At 37.6% G+C, this 26,625-nt stretch overlaps 2 protein-coding genes across 10 annotated transcripts in view; one reads left to right on the top strand and one right to left on the bottom strand.

Moving 5' to 3' along the window:
- MIER1 (MIER1 transcriptional regulator) overlaps window positions 1-17,111 on the bottom strand; it is a 57,020-nt gene extending 39,909 nt beyond the window's left edge. Inside the window, exons 1-5 of one of the 9 annotated variants that reach the window (XM_082611943.1) lie at window positions 16,940-17,111; window positions 15,722-15,822; window positions 12,880-12,953; window positions 2,429-2,453; window positions 2,259-2,295 (exon numbers count right to left, since the gene is read on the bottom strand). In XM_082611943.1, coding sequence (XP_082468069.1) covers window positions 2,259-2,295; window positions 2,429-2,453; window positions 12,880-12,953; window positions 15,722-15,822; window positions 16,940-17,006 — 304 coding nt within the window. In that variant the 5' untranslated portion in view covers window positions 17,007-17,111. The other 8 variants (XM_082611944.1, XM_082611937.1, XM_082611938.1 and 5 more) reach the window with 8 other exon arrangements.
- Window positions 17,112-17,204: 93 nt separating this feature from the next.
- DNAI4 (dynein axonemal intermediate chain 4) overlaps window positions 17,205-26,625 on the top strand; it is a gene marked incomplete at its 5' end in the record, with an annotated part of 112,281 nt that continues 102,860 nt past the window's right edge. The window contains 3 exon segments of the mRNA XM_082611935.1: window positions 17,205-17,286; window positions 17,289-17,373; window positions 24,182-24,365. Of these exon segments, the coding sequence (XP_082468061.1) occupies window positions 17,205-17,286; window positions 17,289-17,373; window positions 24,182-24,365 (351 nt within the window).

The raw sequence follows: 26,625 nt of genomic DNA, 5'->3' as shown, positions 1-26,625 counted from the left end.
ATATTATTTTATCACATATCCATGAAAATATATTCTAATATAAAGGCAGTTGTCCTTAACTTACTTAGTTGAAATAATTCAAAGAGAGTATAAAAAGCAAAGTTTATTAAAATTACATACAAAACTCTTATGAAAGGCATTAAAAATAATCCAGTAGGTAACTTGTATAAGCTAATCTATTTTTAGCCTCATGGCTGGTGAATACTGCTGTACTCAATAGGGTCAAAACTTGTAATGGGAGATAGCAAATGCTGGGCATATATAGTCTATAAACCATCCCCACATCTGGCTATTGCCAAACCTGGACTTAAGTTTACAAAAGCATTGTTAACTAATAAACAAATGAGTTACTTAACATTAAAAAAACCAAAAACAATTAGCAATTTATTTTTATCAATTTAAAGTGTTAAAGGTTATATTAATAGATATACCTACCCTTCTATTTCACTCCACTAAGAAAACCGATATGTAAAACAAAGAGATATAGAGGCTGATTTCTTGAAAAATCAGACAATTAGGAATAAGGGGCGCCAAGGGGCACCAAGACTCCAGGGTTCTTGTTACCTCACAATATTTTCTTATGTGTCAAATACTATGCTTAAGCACTTCACATACATTATCTCATTTAATCTTCAAACAATCCTATGAACAAAAACCAAAAACTTGAGGCTCAGAGAGTTTAAGTAGCATGTTTAAACTCACAGAGCCAGTAGGTGCCAAGAACGGAATTTTAATCCTGGTTCTGCCAATTCCAATGCCTTTGCTTTTACTGTGCTCCAAGGCTCCTGTAAGCCCGAGTTTCAGAAGCAGCAGATATTCTGCCTCAAAGAATACCTGAAAAGAGCCTATGTTCACAAAGATAAGTAAATTGCAAGCTAGGTCAGATGGCAAAGCACTGAGAAGTCAGTGTGCTCTTTGAGGAACATAACAAAATATTGATATTAAACATAAAATAACTAAATATATAATTGATAAATCAGGTATCGTCTAACTTGTTATAATACAAATGAGTTATCAGAGTTTTAGAATGATTTATAAAATAAAAACATTTAGAAAAGTATATTACCTTAATTTCTTCTGGAAATTAAGAAGAATGTGGCATAATTTTAGTAAGGGATCTTAGTACTAGGTGAGGGACCTTAGTACTAGGTGAGGGACTAGACACAAGGGTTTTCTGTAAGAGCAGTTTGAGAATCACTAACTTAGTTGTTGCTTCTTTGTCCCAATCATTATTCCTTCTTTCTGAGTTTTCAATGGAAATGTCCCAAAACTTTTTAGTTCACACAGCAATCTTCTAGGACACTTAGTCAATAATTATGTATTCCTATAGATGTTGCTGTATTTTTCTTCTCCCTTGTTTTAGTTGACTTCTTGTTACCTTGTTCTTTGAGACCAACTAACCATCCTATTCCTTTCTGTTAATTACTAAGGCCCAAGATTAGGCTATCTCCTAGAGAAAAGAATCCCAAAAGTAAATTATTAGGGTTAGGGAGTCTGGTGCTTTGTGTAAGTATTTTGCTTCAGAGTTAAGGCTAATATCACTGCTTCGTCATAGAATTCCATCCTACTGCAAGATCACTAAAAAGTACCTTACTTACATCTTTGCAAAGGCTCAAAAGATAAATTCAGTTTATAATACATCACGTGTACTCATTTAATCATTTTATTACCTTCCCTTCCCTAAATCCCCACCTCTAATGGCTACTAGATGTAACTGGTTTACATTGGTGGAGTCTATAGACAAACCATTTAGCCTGGGTCACATGACTACTATTATTAGCATCAATTCCAAAGTACAGATGTTACAAAGGACACAGCCTTTCACCAGTGGACCTCAAATTTTTTACATTAAGTTTTTATTCCTAATTTTTTCCTAATTGCCTACAATTATTATTACTTAAAACAATAAACATTTCCTTGGACAGAAGCCTGATACTACAAAAAATAAAATCTAAAAATAACTTTCTTAATTTACAACAACACTCATTTGTTGAATCTTTCATTTTACCTTTCCCTCTCTCATTAAATGCGCTAACAGTATTTTTCTCAAATACTTTCGAGTTTCCTATACAAGCAAATATCTCTAAGCAGTTAATGTTTCCTTTTTAAAAATACACTTCAAATATACTTCAAATCAAACAGCAAATAGAAACTACACAAAATACATGTGGCAATTCATTAAAAAAAGAGAGAGAGAGAAAGAGAGAGAGAGAAGAAACCCACAAATAGTCATGAGGTTGAACTCACAGCAGCCTCACCTGTACTTTCATGGGCAGTCAAATATTTCATCCATTTCTTTTTCCCCAGAGAAAAGAAGCATTCAGAAGAAAAGCAAGTCAGATGATAGTCTAACTCCTCTAACCTTTATGTAACTAATAGGCCAAATGTTAGTCAAACAGAGATTATAAAAAATATAGAAAATACTTACCTGGACTTGAAGACTCAACAGATGGCTGAGTGGGGGAGAAAAGAACAAAAATTAGCATCTTTGTGTAGTAAATCTTTATAAACATTACAGAAATTATTCAGTGACTGATATAAACACCAAAAACTACAGTTACGTTTTAATGTCTGAACTAAGACAAACTAAAACTTCCCATATAATCCCTTCTCTGACATTACATTAACTTAAACATAGAGAAAAATCTAAAACATTCCTAAATCTAGAAACAAAGACAATAACGTGGAATTAGATTCAGATTTTAAAGGCAAACGTGTATCTCATAATATATGTGGTTCAAGAGATATGATTCTAGATCCTGGAATTCTCTAAAATATTATTTCCTTATCAATACAGGGAAAACCCAAGGTGTGTTATCAAGCTGGTCTCTGGCTTAAAATGAGTGTGAGAAGGGAGGCAGAAACAATTTAAAACGTTGTTTAAAATAAAAATTTCGTTGTAAGAAAGCAGAAGGAAAAATTTAAGTGTTACCTCAGCACCAGACAGTACATTAGGTTAACTTTACTAACACTAAACATACTTTTAAATTACCACAGAATTAACAACCTTTCAAGCTCAAATCTGGGAAGGTTAAGTTATCTAATGGAAGATCACAAAGATTCCCAATTATAATGTTCCTTCTACTGTACCATTCTACCTCTCATAAATTTAAAGATAAAATTGTTAGCAACTTATTTTAGTGTTATCACCACTTGACAGTCTGTGGCTGTGTTTTATCTTAATTCAGTTAATTCACAATTATAAACAAGTCATCTGAAAACATCAACTCCTAAAATTCAATAACAGAAATTCAAAAGATGCCTCAAATGACATAAACTTTATAACTGAAACCTTGCCTATTCATTTCAAGCTATCTATTTCATGCTCATTACAAGTCAGAGATGCTGGAAGTCCAAAAGCACTAGCAAAAAGATAGAGATATTCTAGTGTTTTCCTTCTTTCTACTAAGAAATGGGGCAGAGAGGCAAGAACAAAATTGAAGTGAGCAAAGTGCCCGATTTTTCAAAAGCTAGGCATCTAAGACAAATTCTTATAAGGTGTTAAAAGTCCGTTTTGAAAACTGTCCACATTATGCTACTGCAGTAAGTATGCCATTCTAGAGTCCACGTGGTGACTTAGATTGTTTTGAGGCATACTTTTTCTTTCTTTTTTTTTTTTTTTGCGGTACACGGGCCTCTCACTGTTGTGGCCTCTCCCGTTGCGGAGCACAGGCTCCGGACGCGCAGGCTCAGCGGCCACGGCTCACGAGCCCAGCCGCTCCGCGGCACATGGGATCCTCCAGGACAGGGGCACGAACCGGTGTCCCCTGCATCGGCAGGCGGACTCTCAACCACTGCGCCACCAGGGAAGCCCGAGGCATACTTTTTCAAGGGTCCAATTTTTTCCTTTAATTCTTACAAAAGAATGGTTCTTGCCTATAGCATTGTCTCTTTCTAACAAAAGACCAACAGTATTCAGTATTATATATTTTCAAGTGTCACACCACCATCTTTACTTAAAAGTTACTCTGCCACAACAGAGTGAAAACAGTGCTACTGTTAAATTTGGTTCCTCCAATGGGAAGCTGTAAAACAGGGTAACAAAGAATGTAACCATAAAAAGGGTTTTTAGCTTGCTTAACTTTTGAACAGTTATACACTTCTAGCTCAAAATAAATTTAACCACCAAATTATTACACAGCAAATCAGTATTTTAAAATATTAATCCACTTCTACTTCATACTTTATTTCCTAAGTTTAAGCACAACCTCTGTTCAAGGCTACAGCAAAGTTAATGACAATCTTCATCTGGTCCCAGGTTCACTATCCACAGAGTAGCCTTACAATGCTGTTTCTCCTTTTTAGTAAACTTCTGAAATTGGTTTGCATGGCATAAACAAAAAGAACCCAGGACTTCTTTCAAATCAGCTAAAAAGAAATAGCTCTTTGAGCATTTGGTTCTTTTTGAACACTTCAATAATTATTCCGTTTAACAATCTTCTGATAAAAAAGGCTGATTAAAAATAAGTTATTCTACTGAATAAAAGGTGCATTTTCACTGATGTTATTAGATATTGGCAATAACAGAGATACTGAATTGCGACTGGCGTCTGTATTTGTATTTGCGTTTGTAAGACGCCTCAGACTGCGCTAAATGCCAATAAACACCACACTGATTTTTGTTTTATTGGTAAATAGTTACCACTTTAATGTTCTGAAAAAGGCCCGAAATATCTGCCATTTATTAAGATACCAAATGTTTAGAGGACTGATAGCATTTGTAAGTATAGCTGGCATAAGGTAGAACACCCAGTGCTCAAAGATAGCACTAATCATATTATGTAAGACATACTAGAGTGTTTTAAAACCGTGATTTGATGGATGGTATATCTAGATTAGAACTGGGGGAGGGGAAGTTGGAATGGTTTGCCTATAGATACATATTTTAGTATTCCATGTTCAAAATAAAATTCTACTGTATCAGTTTGATGAAGACGGGAGTGAGACCGGTTTCCTGAAAGTTAATTATATCCAATTAAATCAAAGATGAGCTTCTTGAAAACAGGCATTTGAAAATAGTGTATACTGTAAACATTACTTTTGTCCAAGCAACAAACTAAATGATTATCTTTCAAACGAAATATGAGTTTCGTATCATAATACAGGAAACTTTAGTATGAAATGAGGGCATTTTTTATTTAGGTATTTAAAAGAACAGCAGAACCAGCTTATGTTCATAGAGCACTACACATTTTCAAATGCATAAGGTTACCTGATCATAAACCTGACAATAAAACCTGCCCTACCTACCTCATTTTATAGATTAGCAAACCCAGGGAGATAAACTGACTTGATCAAGGTTCCACGGTGGGTGGTGAAGGTAAATAAAGCCTAGGATCTGATTCCTTGTATACTTCCCAAGGAAACAACTATGTTAAAAAAAAAAATTATCTTTACCTCTCTCCTCCTTACTTTCTCTTTCTTTTTAAAATGGTTTTCATCTATCCAAAGCATGTTTAAAAATGTGACTGCAAGTTGTCATCTGTCATGTCAGACTCTTATTTATGTCACATTAGGAACTGGTATCTCTAACAATACCCTCCAGAAAAACCTGCAACATCTACCGTTAATGACTACAGTAAATTAGAAAGGAAGAAGGAGGGGAAAAATAAAACTAAAGCTAAAGAGGTACTCATTTGTAGCAATACCTATTTTTAGCAAAAGCTCAAATTATAAAATGTAAGCAGTGAAGAAAATTTTTACATTGGGGATTAAAATGTACTTAAAATGCACTCATACATTACTGGCAGAAGTATGAGTTAGTTTAAGCATTCTGGAGATCATCTTGCCAACATGAACTTACCCTACTGATATGCCTAAAACAGCACACCAAGATACATGTATATCATTTATCACCACAAAGTTGTCTATAGCAAAGAGTTGGGAAAAAATTTAAGCCCATCCTTTAACTAGTTAGAAATAAATATAGTTTTTCTAAGCAATGGAACATTATTAATCCATTAAAAAGAATGAGACAGTTCTGTTTCTGTTGCTTGAGAAAAAAATGCTAATATATATATATATGTATATATAAGTACATGTATCTGGATAAATAGACAGCTATGTTAGGAGTAAAAAGCAAAATATAGAGGAGACAGTAAATTGGGCTGGAATATACATAAAAAATTTTCCCCCAAAAGGATACACAAGAATCTGTTAACAACAGTTACCTCTAGAGTATGGGTTGCAGAAAGAATGCTTTTTTCATTTTATACCTTTCTGTACTGTTGGAATTTTTTAACCACTTGCAAGCATTACTCTTTGTTTTTTTAAAAAGAAAGTCAGTAGAGATTATCTCGTGGAATTATGAGCTATTTTCACTTTCTTCCTTTACTTTTAGATTTTCAAGAAAACCTAGTATTTGCCTTTTTTTTAACAAGTTTGTATAAGTTTGAAAAATAACCTAGTTTTCTTTTCCGTACATACGTAATTGTTTTATCTGAGATGGAAAACACTAGAAAGACAGACAGAATATGAATAGGCTAAATCAACTTAAAGAATGAACTCTGTTAACTTTTATAGCAACTTTTATACTGTCACCCATATATATGATTCAGATGATCAAGCTGCTAATAATTGTAACAAACATTCAATGCCTCAGATTGTTCAAATGTTTTTCTTCTGTATTTTTCTAGACAATGGTAAGAAATATCCCATACACCAGAAAACTGCAAACTGAGAGATAAAAGATCAACTAACTAGAATATCACCATTACTAAAACATAAATAAATAAATAAGGTAGTAAAAACATGAAGTAGTCAATAGACTCTTTTATCCCAATCAAGAGCATATTTTTCAGTAAGTATAACTGTCCAAATAAATAAATAAATAAATAAGTATAACTGTCCTAATTGTTCCCCTCAAACCAATTCCACCACCATTTAAGTATTATTACCACCTACTTAGTAATGCAGACACTGAATCAGATTCTCATCGAGATGAAGACAGAAAGGAGTTTAGGGCCTACTCCGGGGTGGAGGAGGCAGGGAGACTGTGCCAGGGCCCACCATCTCTCTTCCCCCATACACAAATCACTTAACTTTGCTGTTAGTTAACAAAGCCTTGGAGTTAAAACTAGCAAGTTTACCACAGTAGTAATAATTCAGAGGATGAACTGCTATTACTAAGCATTAGGAATTCAGAGGCCTACTAGGTTCCAGTCTTAATTGTGCCACAAACGGCACGATCTAGGACAAATTGCATAAGCTCTCTGCTCAGTTTCATCTTCCCTTAGATGAAAAGATTTAGATTTCAAGTTTAGTTCAATTTCCTTTGAGATCTAAGTTCTTTACTTTTATTATGAAGTGCTCAAAAGACATAAACACTACTGAGGAGTACTTAGCTCCATGGATGGGATATGTTTAAGATTCTTCTAAATTTTTTTTTTAAATCTAGGGCTACTGGGAAAAAAAGATGATCTCAATTTGCAAAAAGCTTTTGGGGGTCGCTACTTTATGAATTTCATATCTACATAAACCTAATTATAAAAGTCATTCTAAGCCACGGCATAAGTCGAACAGAATGGGTCCCAGCAACAACTGGTATGTGAACTTAATCACTGCAATGAATCTGCAAATCTTTTGAAATATACAGGGACTCCATCTGAACCTTATGCAATAAATTTCTATATAGCTGATTACCTTTCATGAAGAAACACTGAAGTTTCAATGGCAGTCTTGTATTTCTGAATTATTTGGGAAAATGATTAGTCTCAAGAATTCTCTAGAAGAAATTCACTTCTATATTTCCCAATTAATCTTTCCTACCTTATCAAGCACTATGACTATTACTCCTTCTGAATTAAGCTTTTTAAGACTTTCATGCATTGGTGCTAAGCACTTTGGATAATTCCTTAATAGCTCTGTAAGTATAAACACCAAAAAAAGGTTTTTTTTCATTAGCAGTTTTAAGGCCTAAATTCATTGCAGTAAAACAAGTTTTGTTTAGAGTAGAAATTAACACTATCAAGAACAGCAGTCAAGATGATCCTATTCCTTAAGAAACAAAATCCAAATACCCTTGAAAAATGCTAAACAGGGAGTCTGTTTTTAAGAGAAATGGACAGATTTGATAGTGAATAAATAAGATTATGTATTATTTTTGGAAATACTAAAATTAATAAAACTTAAAACTAATACAGAATAGCAAATCCATTAAATTTTCTTCTCTTTATGAGACAACAACATGGCCTAGGTGAAAAGACACGTCTTGCACTATGCTGTGGCTTTTTTTTCCTTGAAAAGGAAGTCCCTTATGTGTTTACAAACTCTGAAATAAAAAACAAATTTTTAATTCCCAAAGGTCTGTACACCACATTCCTTATAAAACCCAAAGGATCGCTTATTCCTTCCTCTTATTCTCTCTCTCATTGCCTTTGTAAAACTGCCACTGCCCTGTAATTTCCTTCCTTAAAGTGTGACTAGGAGAGCCTCCTTTTGGAAGGTTGATTAATAATTTTAAGGGATAATAAACAATGAGAAGTATTACCAAAAAGTATTAAGAAAGGGAGCATATGCTATTACTTCTGTATACATTAAGTATGTTTTTAATGTTACTAAAATTTTAATAAGCATTAAACACATACTTCCTATTATGGACTAAGATGATCAGATCAAGTATGAAAAAGTAGTGTTTTGTATTCACATCTAAAGCAAATTGTATTTAAGAATTAAATATTTTTCTGGAGAAACAAGGTCAGGGTCATTCTATGTATTCTATGTAGGAAACAACAACAAAAAAGCACAGAAGCATAATACCTACATTTTCCTCTGGAGACTTATTTCTTCAATAACCTGTTTTCCCCTCAGATTTATCAAATAAACGCATACTGTCACTTTGCACTTGCTGTTATTTTATCAGTTAGTGTCAGTCCTCATGTCTATTTAACCAAAAGTGCAAGAGCACGGCATTTGAATTATTTTACCACATGCTTTGTGTTGGCAGCATAAAGAATGAATCTCCTGAGAGTTCACATAAAAGTAAAAGCACTCTATAATATAAACCAAGCATTTCTCCTTAACTAATTTTTAAAATGACCAGTCTCTAAAATCATTCTAAAATTTTTTTTTTGTTCTAGATTTTCTGTAGGAGATGAAGGTTCCTCCACTCTTCCTCCAAATTCACTATAAATAAAACCATCTACAAGTAATGGAAGAATATAAAAGATGAATTTTTAAGATACCAGGTCACTAAAAAAGTGCACTCAAAACAAAATTCAGGTTTTCTCCCTGAAACTGAACTATCCATGTGTTCCTACAGAATATGAGAGTTCCATTCTCCAAATGATGTAATTTTTAAGGAAACTAAAACATACACTCGAAACTATTAGGAAATGACTAGTGGCTCAAAATATTGCTTTTCTTCTCTTACATGAATGCAACCATCTTTAATTTCTCAAACAAATAAAATGTTAAAATGCTTTTATTTACATATTAAGTTTTCAATGTGGTAGGCAGTTAAAATTTCTGAGTAAGGTTTTTTTAAATTTAAATTTCACCGTATTTTCATACACTAAGATATTTTCCTTCAGTAATATCTTGCTTTAAAATATGACTACAGAACTTAAAGCTCAAACCATTGTGAGCAGCACCACGAGGCAAGAAACCACATCACCTATTTCAACACACTGCTGCTTATCTAATGGGCATGGGATCCAATGAAGACTATTTGACAAAATATATGTAAATCCAGCTACACAGAACCCATTCCCCTCTTACATATGAAGGAAAGAAACACTTAAGAACCTCATCAAGGCTAAAAACCTTTCAGCCCTGTGAAATAAATCCAGTCACATTTAAGTGAAATACAAAGAACTATGTTTTCTCCAACTCATAATTTCTTGAAATACAATTCTTTAACCACAAAGAGCAAAAGAAATGGAAATAAATCCTAAATTCAAATTTAGTTTTAAATCAGAATATTGAATTTTTAAAAATAATATTGGCAGCAATCAATCCTGCTACAGTAAAGTCTCTTCCTCTTTTAATAGCAAATACTCCAAGACATAAAGTCAGTTTCCATAAAGGGGAAGGGGCACCCTAAGAGCCACTCTAGAAAACTGTTTAAGCTTTAGGTCCCTCCACTCAACAGGTACATGAAAAGGCCTCCAAATTAATATTCTTTTCCATAAAGAATAATATTATCCATAATATTCTTTTCCATATTCTTTTCCATTTTTCTATGTTTCTGTATTCCAAGGTTTAAAAAGGAGAAATTATGGTATTAATAAAAGTGTACTCACCATTGACTTCATTTAGCAAATAATGAAGACAAAAATTAGGGTTGGATGATAAATAAAATTACCTACTTCCTGAATCTGTTTTTTAGGTGCCTCTGAGACTATGAAAATGGTAATTCTCACATGAAAAAAAATGGCTTCATCAACATTTAGAGTGGCTCTGCTCAAAGAAGACATAAAAGTCCAAATATATCACCTCTTGAACTCCAGAGTAAAGGATAGCGAAATTCTTCAGAGGGTAAGGGTAAAAAACGTGTTTAAAAAAAATCAAATGTTTAAAGGTTTAAATCAGAGGGAAAAATTTAAATCTCCAGTAGTATATACTAAATTCAAATTAATCAACAGAGGTTGTTTGCCCACCGATCTGAGGCCCCAAAATGTAAAACAATCGCCACCGAAGAAAGGGGGCTTTGGCAACTCGTTTACTAGAAAAAGAGCAAACGGGGGAAAAAAATCTTCCCTAAGGGGGAAGAAGACTGGAAGAGAAAGAAGACAAGAATAGACAGCCTAGATTTGCAAGGGGGGTAAATGCCTGGAAAGTGATGGAGGGTAAGAAAGGGAGAAAGCAACTCTTGTGAAACGTAAAGAGAGTAAAAGAGGTTCTCCGGTGGCGGGGGGAAGGGGGAATGTTTGAAGAAATGGGGAGACTCCCCCAACCTAAAGGTATGGATTGCGAAAGACCAGGTTTATTTCTCCACGCTCATCTGGTCACCATCAAGAAAATTACAGAGTTAATCAAAGGCCGTTTTCCCCAACACAGGCAGAATGTCAGTAGCAAACCGACGGGGGTGACGCGGAAGGGCGCAACAGCATCTCGGCTAGGGAAGGAAGAAACTTCGCAAGAAGAGGAAGCAGCAGCTCCTCTGTTGGCCCCTAGCACCGGCCGGCGAAGTTGCGCCACAGGCGCCCCAGCCCCGCGGGCGCCCCCTCCCCCTCGCCCCTCTCCGTACGCACGGCTACGCAGCCCTTGACCCTTCAAAGTGCCCCCGAAGTCCAACTACGCCTCCGCTTCCTCCTGCCCCCGGACCCATCCCAACTAAGTTCCACGGAAAGCTCCCGCCCAGAGCGCGGCCTGTTCCGGACAACAGGTGGGCAGTGGCGCCAGCAGGGCTGGGCCTCCCCTAGCCAGGCCCACTCCACTCCTCCCCGGCCCGGACCTGGGGGCGCCCGGCTCCGGGACGGGGAGGGGGAGCTCACTCCCTTACCTCCGCCATATTTGCCGTACTGACGGGTCACATCTCCGCGGCGGCCGCAGCTGGGTCACGGCCAGAACCCGGATGTAAGACTCGGCAACGGGACTCCAGCCGCCACCGCCACCGTCTCCGCCGCTCCCGCCGCCGCTGCCTCGGCGGGAACGCGCAGGAGCCGCCCGAGCGCGCCCACCACACCCCACTCCGCCCCCTCGCGGCGCCCGGGCTGAGCTGGACTGGAGGGAAACGGCCAGAGCGCGCGCGCGGCCCCGAGGCAGCCCTCCCCCGGAGGAGCGCGGAGGAGGCGGAGCCAAGGTGGGTGTGGGGGGAGGCGGGCATCTTAGTGCCGGGCGCCTGCCCTAGCGGATCCGCGACTCCAGCCCGGGAGAGGGCTCTAGGGACCAGAGAGCTCGAGGAAACTAGCCAAACTAGCCGCGTCTTGCATTCATATCACAGGGTAAAAGATACGATACATTTCACATGTAGGCCTTTTTTGAAGTGCATTTGTTAGAAAACGGATGTTGCTGTGATGCAACAGCTCCAACTAGTGCGCTTTGAAAAACGTTATCCCTTGACAGATATTTCTCTCGGTTCTTTCCCTACAGGAATTGTAAAATCCCATGCACCAAAATCTTAGAGGTCACAGCAGAGATTAAGAAAAGGGATTGTGCTAGGTAGACTGCCATCCTCATATATCATTTGCTTTTCCTCACACACCTTCTGCAATGCCAGTAGCAACATAATTGTGCAACGGCTGAATTCTGCACAACTAGAGAAAAATTTTAAATGTGAAATATTGAAAAGCTGCTCTTTAATAGATATAATCTCCGACTCGACTGCATAGATGGAGAACTTGCTTATGTGCAACGCCTGAAATTCCTGCAATTTAAAAGTTTATTTTAATGTATTGGCCTAGAACTGCCAAGTGGCTTTGGTGACAATTCTGATGACTGCCAGAGCCAATGATTGCAAAATAACAAACATGTTTCACCTCCATTACTAAGGCAGATACTGGGTAATGCAAACGTGATATTAAAATGTGCACTAACACATTCTACCAAACCAGAAGTCAGAAAGTCTTATAAGGACCCGTTTTCCCCCAAATGTTCAAGGGTTCTTCTTATTGCAATTTCAAAAATGACTACCCAAATCAACAAGTTATATATGAAACTCATTCATTCCCTCCAAATAATGTGATGCCAGCACTACAATATATTGCATAAATGTGCACGTATACAATTTTTCTTTAAACTGATACTTAACTTACAAGGAATATGGGGAAGCCTGTTTTAAGTTATTTGTATTCCCTTAAAATTCTAGACTCTATTAAGTAGCTTCTTATTTCCAAAGATTCAACATTAACTTGAAATTCTTATGTCCAATAATAATTTGTGCATGAATATTTTGTGCATTTATAGGTATATGAAGTAGCTGCTAAGTAAGGACATTACCTGGTAATATGACAGGAAAAGAGTCCACAGACAGTCTGTAAACCAATTAAACATAAACATCTGATGCACATTTTCTACTGAAAGAAAAGCAAGGGAAAGAAGAGAAAGGAAAACTTTAAGGTTCCCAAATCTACAAACAATTTTTACCATTAACTGTACTGTACAGTATTTTCATTTTATTTTTTTAGAATACTTATATAAAAGTGTTTTGCAGGATTCCTTGAGGAAATAAATATTTTAGCATAGGTATACAGTTTCTAAGAGTTACCCTGTTGAATTACCTTAGTCCTTTGGACTCGAAATAGAAATGACTTTTGTATAAGCCAGTTCATATTCAAACACTTTTCACTTTGAGATGCTTGATGGAAACAGCTGTGAAGGCAAAGAACAATGTATGTGCACAGACCTGAGGTGGGTAAAGATTAGAAAAATATGGGGCCTAGAGGTAGAAACTCAGGCTTTATAAAACCACTGGTTGAAGGAGAATTATCCATTTAAATACTAAAGCTAATATATGAAATTTAGCTGGTTATCAAAAGGAAAATTAAAAAGTATTGTCAAAATGCAAGGTACAGGAATAACTTGCTTAAGCCTGTTAAATCTTTGATTCTTCAGTTAATTCATCAACAAGAATCCCAGTTGTGATAAAGAGCTGGGGATCACGGTCCCTTAAGCTACTGAATAACTAAGCTACTGAATAAATTCTGAAATTGTCAGGAATATCGAGGTCTGGGACGTATTTGAATAGATATCCATCTTACTGATAAATGACTTTTAGGTTTATTAATATTGTGTTATCAATTTTACTATTTTTATGTGGCATTATCATTTAGGGGAAAGATTCCCTCTATATTTTTCTCCTTCCTTTTTTTGTAAATGTGGGTTACGTGATTTTTTTTTTAGATTCAGATATTTTAAAGGTAAAAAGAAACAGCTCCAATATTGTAAGTCATTGGTAACATTATTATTGAATTCAGTATAGTTTTACTCCCCATTTTATTCTAGTGCTATACTTCAAAAATTTTAAGGAGCCATCTTAAGGAAAGCAAATTCTCAAAATGCTTGCTTACCTCTTCAGTATCAAATATGTAAAAATTAACTATTCATTAGCCATACAGTCTTAATGTTGGATGGAATCTTAGAGGTCCTTAGTCAATTTCTACACTGTCTAGGTAGGAATCCCTCATTCTGTATCCCCACTACCAGGCTTTTCTGCCTAAGCTTAAACACCTCCAATGACTCTCTGTCTCATGAAAAGGCTGCTCTTTTCAAAAAAACCTCTAATGTTTGGAACATTCTTCTTTTTAACAAACCAGAATCTACCTCCTTGTTATTTCCACCCATTACCCTGAGTTCTTCAGCACTTTGGATTAATTCAACAGATGTCTTCTTTGTATTCAAATACAAACACTCAATATTTATACTTGGGTCAACAAAAAATAAATCTTTAAAGCCTATTGATACCAGAGGAGCTGAAAACGGGACATTGCAGAGTTGAAAGCATGAGAAAATTCACCGTTGCCTATGAGCTGTTTAAAATTATTACGGTTTATAATCTTTATTTTGTGATATCCAAAACGGTAGCTGTTAGAATTGTGTAGTAAAACGTTTACAGTTAAGCTAAAAGGTGTGGTTAATTCCAATTATATGTGAGGTTTGTGGCTAATGTCCCAAAACAAAAAAATCACTATACAAAGCCTGAATAAATGCCTCTTTAGCTCCCATTCCCCACCTAAAGGCTTCCTTATTTTCAGGCAAACTAACATTAACTTTTACCACATAAGCTACTCAAAACGGCTGTTATATTGGGAAATTATTTTTAAGCAATTTACTGCATACTCCATTAAAAAGTTTTAAACAATTTTATAGAGGCTGCAATACACAAACATACATACATACACATTCTCACACACACACACACACACACACACACACACGAACCCCTCGAAGTTATTTTGCTATTAACAAAAGCATTTTAAGGTCTCAATTTTTCTTCAGCCAGTACCCCAAACTAACCAATAAGTAAACCTGGCAATTTACACATACCTAAGAAATATAACCTTTTATTCAGGACCAATACCTGATTCAAATATAATGTATACAATATAAACATGTTATGCACTTCAAAAAGGTACCTCTCAAAATGTACCAAGAAAACAGTTCAGACTCTGGGGCTGTTTGAATGAAATAGATTAAAACAGCACATTCAAAACCCTAAAACCAAATTCTGTATCTAACAATTTTCAGAGTCCATGAGTCCCTTTTGAGATTACTGTGTTAACTACTTCCTTAAATTTTTATTTAAAAGTGACAGACTACACATGATGTGCAGGTGAAAATTTATGGATAACTATACTAATTTGGTTGAAGATAGCTAAATGTCAAAAAACTTCACTTATTTTTTAAATGTGCATTTTAGATAAATTGAGTTTTACCTTTACTCTAGTAGGCAAAATGTAGGTTACAAAGCAGTAATGCATTACATTTGGAAGCCCCACATCTATGACAATCAGCATCATCTTTTTGTTAGTTTGATTTTTATTATTAACGCCACCCCAAAACGCCTATATAGCCTTTTGGTTCTTCAAAGAACAGTTCTGGTTTTTCTTTTCATAATTTTTACATAAAGAGTTTTATCCAGTGGCTCCATTTTATCAGATTATCACAAACCGATGTTTTGATAGTTTTTATATTGTTGACATGTTATTTTTATCTCACCCAAACTCTGGAAATTATTGGCCCATCAGCAGTTCTCCAACACTGGAAGAGTAATATAACATTTATATTACTTGAGGGAGTTTGGACTTTCCCTCCCTTAATCTCCAAGTGTGCCCCTGCCTACCAGCATCACATCCGTCTTGTCTGCATTGAACCTCAACCAGTTGGTTCTTAACCACGTCCGAAACTCAGCCAGGCACTGGGAGAATCGAGCCACCACACCATCTGGATCAAAGGAAAGAGAGCCTCAGTAGTAACGAGACTAGAGACGATGATACTACAAGCTCACCATTCGCCCTGTCTCTAATTTTTAAAAAGACGGCCAGGAATTAGGACAGGAATCCCATGACAATTTTAGAAAAACATTAATGAGTCTTGAGTCATGCAATCTGTAACTGATGATAAAGGAATAAAAGCGATCCAATAAATAGGTCGCCTCATTCCACCCATGATTGAAGTAAGGTTCACTCAAGTCCGGCTCATCTCGTCTAAGCGGCCTCAGTAGACGGGCCAATCTTGGAACTGCGTAAGCTTTTCTGCAAAATTAAGAGTTTTAGCGTTGGAAGAAGCTTTAGGTATAACTGGGGCCCCAGAGAAGTAGTGACTCGCCCAAGGTCACACAGCAAACGAGGACTAGAGATGGTCTCCAGGCCAGAGATCTTTCCACCAAAAGCTGAAAGAACAAGGCCATTCAAAGGCTAGGGAGACATTTGCCCCCAGGGATCCTCCCAAGGGCTGGGAAGACTTCATTCCCTCACAACAATACCTTCTTCGAGCCTCTCTTCCCTCCCTCACTCCCTCCGAAAAGGGCCGGTTTGCCCAGGACCCTGCTCACCACAGGGGGCTGCAGTGGGAGCAGGAGCCTTCCCGGGCTGAGACAGAACCCGGAGATACTGCGGGAAAGAGGCGGAGCCACAGCGGGGCGGTCAGCTTGACCCCAACCCGACCGCGTTCCGGGGCCGACTGCAGAAAGGCGGAAGCGGACAAGGCGAGGCGAACTCACTCCACAACGGACTCCCAGCGCGCCGCGGACGCCGGGGAAGACTGGCGCCGCCGCCGCCGCCGCCGCCGCCACCGCCACCGCCAAAGCAAAAGACCAGTCTGGGAAAAGGTTGGATGGCGATGAGGAGCTGCGCATGCGCCTTGGGTGGCCGGCGCCACTCCGGGAGGGGAAGCGCGCCCGGCGCGCTCTCTCAGCCCCTCCCCGGAAGTTAAGGGTCTTCCGGGCGGTACTCTGCAGTGGGGGAGGGGAAGGAGAGAAAGGGGGCCGAGGACACCTCGAGAGCCCATCCACCCAAACAGGGCTAGGAGAGGAGAGATGGTTTATGGAGGCTGCACTTACAGCCGCTGCCGCTGCTGCCGCCGCCACCTCCGCTGCTGCCGCCACCGCCTGAAGAAGCCCCATCCATCCGCCTGCAGCCCGGGAGACTCAGAGCCTGGGAGGGGCCTAGGGCCCGGGCCGCCCGCCTCCTTCTTCTAGTCGTCGTCCGGGGCTTGCTCTTGCTCCACCAACCCTCTGCCCTCCCCTCCGCCTCCGCCCTCCTCCTCGGCCTCCAGCCGCCAGCCAACCGCGCGGCCGCTTGTTGAGCCAAGGCTCCACTGTCTCCATGACGCCCGGCAAACATTCCCGTGCCTTAGCCGGAGCCGCTGACGCCGGGGGTTGGGGTACAGGGGCTCCAGAAGCAGCCAGGGAAGGGGGTGGTCGACAACTCCCCACCCAGTCGCCACCATGCCCATCTCTCCGGTAAACAGCCGCAAGCAGCCGAACGTCGGGGTGTAAGTTCCGGCGCTAAAACTTTAGTCCAATTCCCCTGGGTCCCGGAGGGAGCCCTTTTAGATCTTAGCTCTTACTGCATCTGTGTTCAGTCGGCAACTCTCGAACCTCCGAGGCGGCAGTGTCTCCTTCGTTGGCCTAGGACAGCCTTTTCCAAACCTCTACTGCTGTGCTTGGTCTCCGAGAAAAGACTTAGTTTGTTAAGAACCACCCTTCCTCCTAGCACTCCTGTTTTTTCCTGTTTGTTTGTTTGTTTTTCCGGTCTGCAGTCTCCAGCTTGTTGCCTCCAAGCTGTGCCCAGATGTTCAATCCTCTCAGCTTCTGTGAGCCACCAGACCGAACATTACTATGCTCTGTAGTTGAGGTTTTTTCCTGCCTTCTCCTCATACCATCCTGCCTTAAAACTCATTCCAGCTTACAACTTTCTCTGTTGTTCTGCAGCAGTTGGACGAGGGGCTGGAGAAAAGCATACAGCTCTACAGATGTCTCGCTTACAACTTCAAATGGTGCCTTAGTCCAGCAATTACACTGGTTTCCTAATTCATTCACTCTCCCGCACTTCCAGACCACTTTTGTTCTCTCTTCTCAAACCTTCAGCATCTCTTCTATCCAGTCTCTTCCAGATCAGCTAATCTTTCTTTAGCAGAACTTGTTGAAAAGGTCTTGGGAGAGAACCTTCTGCTTTTTCCTGCATATGGTACTCAGGTTTTTGTCCATACTGTCACTCCACAAAAAATAGCTTTTGTGGAGGTAAGCAATAACTGTCCAGTCAAATACAGTGGCCATTTCTCAGTTTGTTTCTTAACTCACCCATCAGCAGCTTTGATCTAGTTTACCACTTCTTGAGTGTTGAATCACTTCATTTGGTTTCTGGGACACCACTCCTCCCTAATTCTCCTCTTGGTTTATGCCTACTCCTTTTCAAAATACTTTGCTGGCATCTCTTTTCATTGGCTCCCTAAGGCTGGGCCCCCAGCAATTTTTTCTCTTTTGAATTAGTCTACACTCAGTTTCCAGCAATTAGGCAATTACCCTTTAGGTTTTCCTACCACTTGTTGGCTCTAGTGGCAGTTTCTGCGCCCAGTAAGTTGTGATTCTGTTATTCCTGCATCTCAGTCTTTCAGTGTGAGGGTTTGCCTGTAACCTCAATTCTCTGATGGACCTAAGAAGACCTATTGATTTTCAGTTTGGTCAGCCTTTTTCTTGTGAGTACAGGATTGATGTCTTTCATGGCCTTTACATGTCAGACCAGAAACCAGAAGTATCTGTGTTTACTCTTTAACACTTGCAGTCTGTTGTCTCCATTTCTATACGAAAATTACTCAAAGGTCAATAATGAGTAACCTAAAGGTTTCAATAGTCACCAAATTCAATGGGCTTTCTTTTTACCTCTCTGCAGCATTTGACAATATCAATCTTCCCCTCCTTAACCCTGAACTAACCCTGAACTGGTTCACTTACTACTGGCGAAGATGCCTTTTTTCTGGTTTTACTTTCTTTCTACCTCCAGTTTCTCTCCTTGGCCCTATTACCTTCTCTTTGTATCTTTAGGTTTTCATTTTGGGACTCAGTTCATTTATTGTCATCTCCATGAAAGATTCTCAAATCTGTATCTCCAGTTCTCACTTTTGTTCCCTGAAATTCACTTTCCTTTTGATTTTCAACTGCTACCAAACAGCTCCACCAGGATATCACTCATAATATCTAAACTTGAACATGTCTACAATTTAACTTCTTATTGTGCTTTGGAAATACTGACTAATTTAATCATCACCTTAACTCTTTGAGGCAGATACTATTATTAACCTTAATTTACATATGAGGAAAGAAACTGATTTAAGAAACTTGCTCAAGAACACATAGTCTGTGAGTTATTGGATGAGTTTGGGCATTTAAATTGACCTCTTTGAGTTTTAAGTTCCTCACTTGTAAAACATGGCAATTAAATATCTCATAAGTTATAAGAATTGAATTAGGGTGGTGATCGTTTTGTAATATATGGAAATATTGAATCACAATATTGTGTACCTGGAACTGTAGGTCAGTTATACTTCCATTTAAAAAAAATGAAATAAATAAATAAAAGAATTAAATTACAAAAATAGTGGAAGTACTTTGAAATTTAAATTTTAAGTGGTATTGTTATTATCAATTACTAAGTCCTGTTAGTTCTGTTTCTGTGGTTTAAGGGTACTTGGGGTATGTTTTAATCAGGTATGGTAAGAAACATAGACACAGAAATAACTATCATGAAGGAATAAGTTTTTTGTGTTTTTTTTTTAAATACTCATAGACCCCTAGAATCAGGAGACATGGGCATGCCGTACCACATAGCGGGGCCACGTGAGGAAGCATCAGGGCTGAGCAGGAGGTAAAACTAGCAAGGGGAAAACATAGGCAAGAAGCTTTATTGTGGTTCCCATGGGGAGAAATGGATAAAGCGGAATAAACAGGTGTAGGAATAGCTTGTTTGAATAATTTCAAAAGGCTCTGGGCATAGGGACTACCCCTAGTTGTCTGGTTCCTGTCGCAACAGTGATTAGGGCAAGTGGATAGTGACCCAGAGAGTGAGATCTCTTTCAGAGCCTGATGAAGGAGATGGTTGAGGGTATGGACTCTGGATTGGTTGGTTTGCGTATAAAAGGTTTGCTTGTAGGCAAGTCCCTTACTATGTGTAAGAATTGACTAGCCCTGGGAGGAGCAGTCCCTCCAGAGTTAGCAAGTTCCTAGATGTCAAAACATCAAAATACAGAAAATAAAAAGATATGCTTAATACATGCTGTATTTAGCATTTGTTTTATTTCTACATTTGCCACCCCAGGTTAAGCCTTGATTACTTCTCATCTGGCCTATTTCCATAGCATCTTAACTAATGGTCTTCTTGCTTCTAGTGTGTTCTGAATATAGCTAAATTTTTCTGAAGCATAGTTTTGAGCAGTTAACTCTTATGCTCAAAATCTTTCAAAGGCACTCTCATGCTTGTGTAGTAAATTTCATACTTAGCCTGGCCATTTTATTTTTTCAAAGCTTAACTTTGTTTTCCTTCATGCATCTAATTGAATCATTTAAGATACCCTGTATATACCACATGCTTTCCTACTGTCATCGTTCACAATGATATTTGCTCAGGGTGCATTTCCTGTCCTGTCCTCATCCCTCCTCACCTTCATGTGCATCAGACACAAGCACACATATACATTCGTGCCCCGTGTACTTCTTTTGAATTTGACCTACATTCAAGCCTAACTCAAATGCCATCTTCATGATTTCTCTGCTCACTTCTCTTACCCAAGGTAATCTTTACCACAACTTTCATTTCATCTTACATGTAAGTCTTGAGGCAAATACAATTTTGTACTTGCATTGTAATCATATATATGTTTTATCTCTTATTAGACGGTCAGCTCCTTAGGGCCCATATCTGATTCATATTGTATCTCTGCCAACATGTAGCCTTATGTACAGTAAGTGTTTTATGGATAACAGTTGGATAAATGAAAGTAATTGATTGGGTTTAGATTGAAATTTTTACCTTCATCTCATTAAACTAAGAAGTGGCTAATACAGACACCTTTTCTTAAGCCACTCCTTCTTTCCTCTTGTGGTTATTTTTTTCATAGTGAGATTTATGTATGTGTAGCATGCTTTTAATGTAATTAGTCTCTTTTTTCATAGAAGTGGTCATCAGGTGTTCATGGTGTTCATTCTGCAGGTACCAACTGAATGCCTTATATTTTCCAGCTACTTCCCTAGATACTGAAGACATAGGAGTGAACAAAACAGATTAGGTCCCTGCTTCAGAAAACTCAGGAATGTACAGCTACATAACCTCTTGTGTCATGACTGTTTTTCAGGCAAAACTTTCAAAGTGAATATCTCCTGAAAGTCATCCTATTTATTGCCCACTAATTTGACTCTATTGAAAGCATCTGTTTTTTTAACATAGCTAGATGTGCACCATAAATTTCTAACATAATTGGCTACAGGTACTTAGTTCAATTTTTTTTAAAAAGTCTGTACTTTCTGGATCTAATTTCCCACTCTGTCAGGCAGAGTACTAAGAGTTGGGGCTATCATAGTAGACATGATAAACATGGTTCCTTCCCATGAAACTTATAGTCTGAAGATTTGGGAGAGTTTATTGATGATTCTCGTAAGATCACAGTAACTACCTAATTGGTAAATGCAACATCATTTGCTAATTCATTTCTATTTGGTCCCTATAGGGAATAAAAGAGATAGAGCTGGTTTATGAGTAAATGTGATATGATTTCATTATGCATCTATTTAGTTTGAGATGTCTAGTAGACACTTAGCTGGAGCTACCCAGTAGGCTGGTAAACATTTGAGTATGAAGGTTGAGAGAATGTTTTGAATTGGATGTAATGACTTGGGAATTCATTCAACAATTTTTTATTAAGCAGCTACTGTGTATTGGGTACTATGGTAGGCATTAGGGATACAGCAGGGAACAAAATAACACAAAGTCCCTAGTCTTGTGGAACTTAGATTCTCAGGGTTGGAGGGTTGGGTGGGGAACATCTAATTCATAAGATAAGTAAGTAACAGATATGTTAGTAAGAAGTACTGAGGAGAAAAATAAAGCAAGGGGATATGAAGTATTTGAGGGGTATTTGTCTTTAACAAGGACAAGGTCAAATGTATGACCATGGGAATAAGTAGCTGATATAGTAAAGAGGAAGAATAGAATGGACAGACTGTATTTTGTAGGGATTGTAGGGCAAAGCTCAAGGGAGAAAGAAAATAAGAGTTGAAGGTAATGGTAAAAGAGTGATTCAGTTGATGAATTGTGGATACTGAATTAAATAGTGAAAGAAGAGAAACCTAAAAGGTACTGATTAATTGGTAGAAAATGGAAGGGTCAGGTAATTAGAGGTCCCAAGGAGGGTGAAGAATAGGAGACAGTTATGTTACAGAAACCAATTTGAGAACTCAAATTGAGAAGAATTAAGAAGAATTAACAAGAAGGGGGAATGGTCAACTGATGTCAGATGCTACAAAGGTAAGTACTGGAAAGAGTCCTTTGGATCTGACAATTTGAAGGACAAGACTAGGTGATTTTAATGAAAGTAGTCTCTGCAGTAGGAGAGGAGAGGGTGGAATTAGATTGTAGTGAATTATGGAGCACAAGAGGAGTAAGGATGTAGACAGGATGATTGACTAATATTGTAAAAAGTGAAGGAGAGATACAGTAATAGATAGTGGAAGACTAGTAATAGATAGGTAAAGGAAGGATTTTTAAGTTGAAGAGATGACTGGAGTACAATTATATGCTGAAGGGAAAAAGATTGGAAACAAGATATAGAAGACCAAGAATTATTGACGGAAGAGTCCCTGAGATGGGAATTCCCTGGCACTCCAGTGGTTAGGGCTTGGTGCTTTCACTGCTGAGGGCCTGGGTTCGATCCTTGGTTGGGGAACTAAGAGCCCACAAGCTACACAGCATGGCCAAAAAAACTTTTTTTAAAAAGGAAAAGAATCCCTGAGAAAAGTAGTAACAGGTTTCAAGGCACAGGTAGAAAGGTTAACCTTAGATAAGAAGAGCAACTTTTGAACTGAAAGAGGAGGAAAGAAATAAGGATGGATTAGATGAGTTTGTGGGATATGAAAGAAGAATATAATGAAGGTAGAGAAATTTAAGGAATTCTTACCCCATTGATTAATTTGGTTTTCTTGGAAATGTTGGAGTTAAAGTCATTTAGAGACTGAAGGAGGGAGGATAGGGTATGATACTTTAAAAGAATGTAAATTTGAAATAGTATGAATGGAATTCATTTAGTCATTTATTTAAAAAATACTAATAGTGCCCACAATATACTGGGTACTGTCCTGTGTGCTAGCGATATAGCAATGAACAAGACAAAGTTCTTGTCCTAAAGATGCTTACATTCTAGTAGAGGAGTAGACAACAAACAAAGTGTCAAGTAGTACTATATGCCATGAAGAAAAATAAAATACGAAAATTAGATTGTTGTCATTTTAAAGTATTTTATTCTTATCTGATCTTTTATGAGTAGGAAAGTAAAAGTATTGTTTAAAATGTTTTCTTTGGAAACAATGCCTTTTTATAATGTAAGGGGTGATCATTCTTGTTTTATAGAAGTCTGCAGTACAATCGGAGTACTAGAATGAAAGAATGATTAGGTTTTTGTCTTAAGGAATTTAGAGAATTTATCCAAAAGTGAAATCATATTTTTTCTCCTGGATACAAATATTTTGATTATAATTTCTCTTACTAAAAATTATTATGTAATCATTCAGGCAGGAACATGATATTCTTTCCCAGGTTTTATTACTCATTCTTCAATCTGCCTACATAACTGCACTCTACACTCATTTGTGCTTACTATGTGTCAGGCATTTTCTAACCATAATATAGAAATTAATACATTTAATCCTCATAATAACCAACGAATTAGGTATTATTTTTATCCCTATCTTACAGATAAGGAAACTGAGACCCAGAGAAATAAGTGTAGACTTCTGATCTGACTGCCTGGGTTCAAATTTCAACTCTAGTAAGAATGTTTCCCTCTAAGCCTCTGTGACTTTATATAAAATAATGTTATAGCAACCTCTTAGAATTATTGTGAGGAAAAAGTGACACAGTGCTTGTAAACATTCTAGAACTATGCTTACACATAATGAGCTCTCAAGTGGCTACTATTTTTTCTTGTTTATATGTTTAGATTGTTTACATGTTTCTAAATGAAAGTCTACTTTTTTATCATTTGCTAACTTTTCTTCAATCCTGGATCCTCAGTGTTATGTTTTCTTTTCCTGATATAGAAACTCTGGCGCACAGCCGAAGATGTCTGTTAGCTTTACTGGCCCAGCAAAAGGAGCGCAAATGAAAGGAGGATATACTAGTGCAAACCAAAGCAGAATGTCTGTGTCAAAAACCATGTTGATTCTACCTGACCCAAAAACAGTAGAAAAAATGAATGTTTCCTCCACAAAGACAGCCACGCGGGTAATATTCTTTAGAATTCTGAGGTTTTTTTGAAAATGACACTGGGAAGAACTTGATTGAGTTGTTAAAGGTAGAAAGTATGCTGCTTTGAAACAATAACTTCTAATACAGGCATATCTCAGAGATATTGCAGGTTCAGTTCTAGACCACTCAAATAAAACAAATATCGCAATAAAGTGGGTCACTTGAGTGTTTTTGGCTTCCCAGTGCATATAAAAATTATTACATTATACTGTAGTCTCTTAATTGTACAATAGCATTATGTTTAAAAATTCCAATGTACGTGACTTAATTAAAAAAACTTTATTGCCAAAAAGTGCTAACCGTCCTCTGAGCCTTCAGCAAGTCATAGTAACATCAAAGATCACTGGTCACAGATTACCATAACAAATATAATAATAATGAAAAAGTTTGAAATATTGCGAGAATTACAAAAATGTGACACAGAGACTCAAAGTGAGCAAATGCTGTTGGAAAAATGGTGTCAATAGACTTGCTGGATGCCGAGTTGTCACAAGCCTTCAATTTGTAAAAAACACAATATCTGTGAAGTGCAATAAATTGAAGCACAGTAAAATGAGGTATGCCTGTATTGATATATTGATTTCGTTAGAATCTTTGCCATATAACATATCTTACAGCATAATATTAGCAGTTGGCTCCTATAATTCATTATTGGTAGTAAGAACATTAGAGTGGAATGAAGAAAGTCTACTCATGACCTTAAGAACTATTTAGTCAGCTCAGGCTGCTGTAATAAAGTACCATATACTGGGTGGCTTATAAACAAATTTATTTCTTATAGTTCTGGAGTCTGGAAGTCCAAGAGTAGGGTGACAAATGGTCAGGTACTGGTGAGGACCCTCTTCCAGGTTGCAGACTACCAACTTTTATTGTATCCTCACAAGCGGGAAAGAGATTTAACTAGCCTCTTTTTGTAAAAACAGTAATCTCATTCATGAGGGCTCTACCTTCATGATCTAATTACCTCTCAAAAGTTCCACCTTCCAATACCATCTCACACTGGGATTAGTATTCCAGCTTATGAATCTGGGGGGTACACAAACATTCAGTCCATAAGAATTATATACATATTACGTACACATTATATGCATTACGTATATGTTTTACATATATATTACATAGTATTAACAGCACTATGTAAAAGGTATAATGCATCATGACCAAGTGGGGATAATATATGCAAGGTTGTTCCAGTATTCAAAAGTCAGTACTTTCCCCCTTATTAGTAGACTGAAAAAAAATTCATGTGGTTATCACAACAGATAAAAAGCATTTGAAAAATTCAGTATCCAATGATTATAAAAATTAAAAATAAAATCTTTCAACTAACTTGAAAGAGAAAGGATTTCCTCAGGAGCGTTCTGTAAAACCTACAGTTAACATCATACTCAGTGATGAAAGGCTGAATGCTTTTCCCCTAAGATCAGGAACAAGACATGGATGCTCACTTTTATCACTTCTATTCAGCATAGTAGTGGGTTTCCTAGCCAGAGGACTTAGGCAAGAAAAAGAAATACAAGTCATCCAAACTAGAAAGGAAGAAGTAAAATTATCTCAGTTCACAGATGACATAATCTTATATGTACAAAACCCTAAAGATTCCACATTAAAAAAATTGTTAGAACTAATAAACAAATTCAGCAAGTTTGCAGGATAGAAAATTGACACACAAAAATCAATTGTTTCTATACAATAGCAATGAATAATTTAAGAAGAAATCAAGAAAAATAGTTTTGTTTGCAATAGCATCAAAAAGAATGAAATACTTAGAAATAAACTTAACTAAGGAGTTGAAAGATATATATACTGCTAACTATAAAGATTGCTGAAAGAAATGAAAGAAGACAATAATAAATAGGACAACATCCTTTGTTCATAGACTTAATATTGTTAAGATGTCAATACTATGCAAAGCAATCTACAGATTCAATGCAATCCCTATCAAAATCCCAGTGACATTTTTTGCAGAAATAAAAAAAACCCATCCTAAAATTCATATGGACTATCAAGGGAGCCCAAATAGCCAAAACAATCTTGAAAAAGAACAAAGTTGGAGGTCTCACACGTCCTGATTTAAAAACTTTTTACATAGCTTCAGTAATCAACACAGTGTAGTACTGGCATAAAGACAGACATATAGGGACTTCTCTGGTGGTGCAGTGGTTAAGAATCTGCCTGCCAATTCAGGGGCACAGGTTTGATCCCTGCTCTGGGAAGATCCCACATGCCGTGGAGC

This window comes from Mesoplodon mirus (assembly GCF_964341445.2).
Source record: "Mesoplodon mirus genome assembly, chromosome: 3".
NCBI lineage: Eukaryota > Metazoa > Chordata > Mammalia > Artiodactyla > Ziphiidae > Mesoplodon > Mesoplodon mirus.
This window is presented reverse-complemented; position numbering and strand designations above follow the sequence as displayed.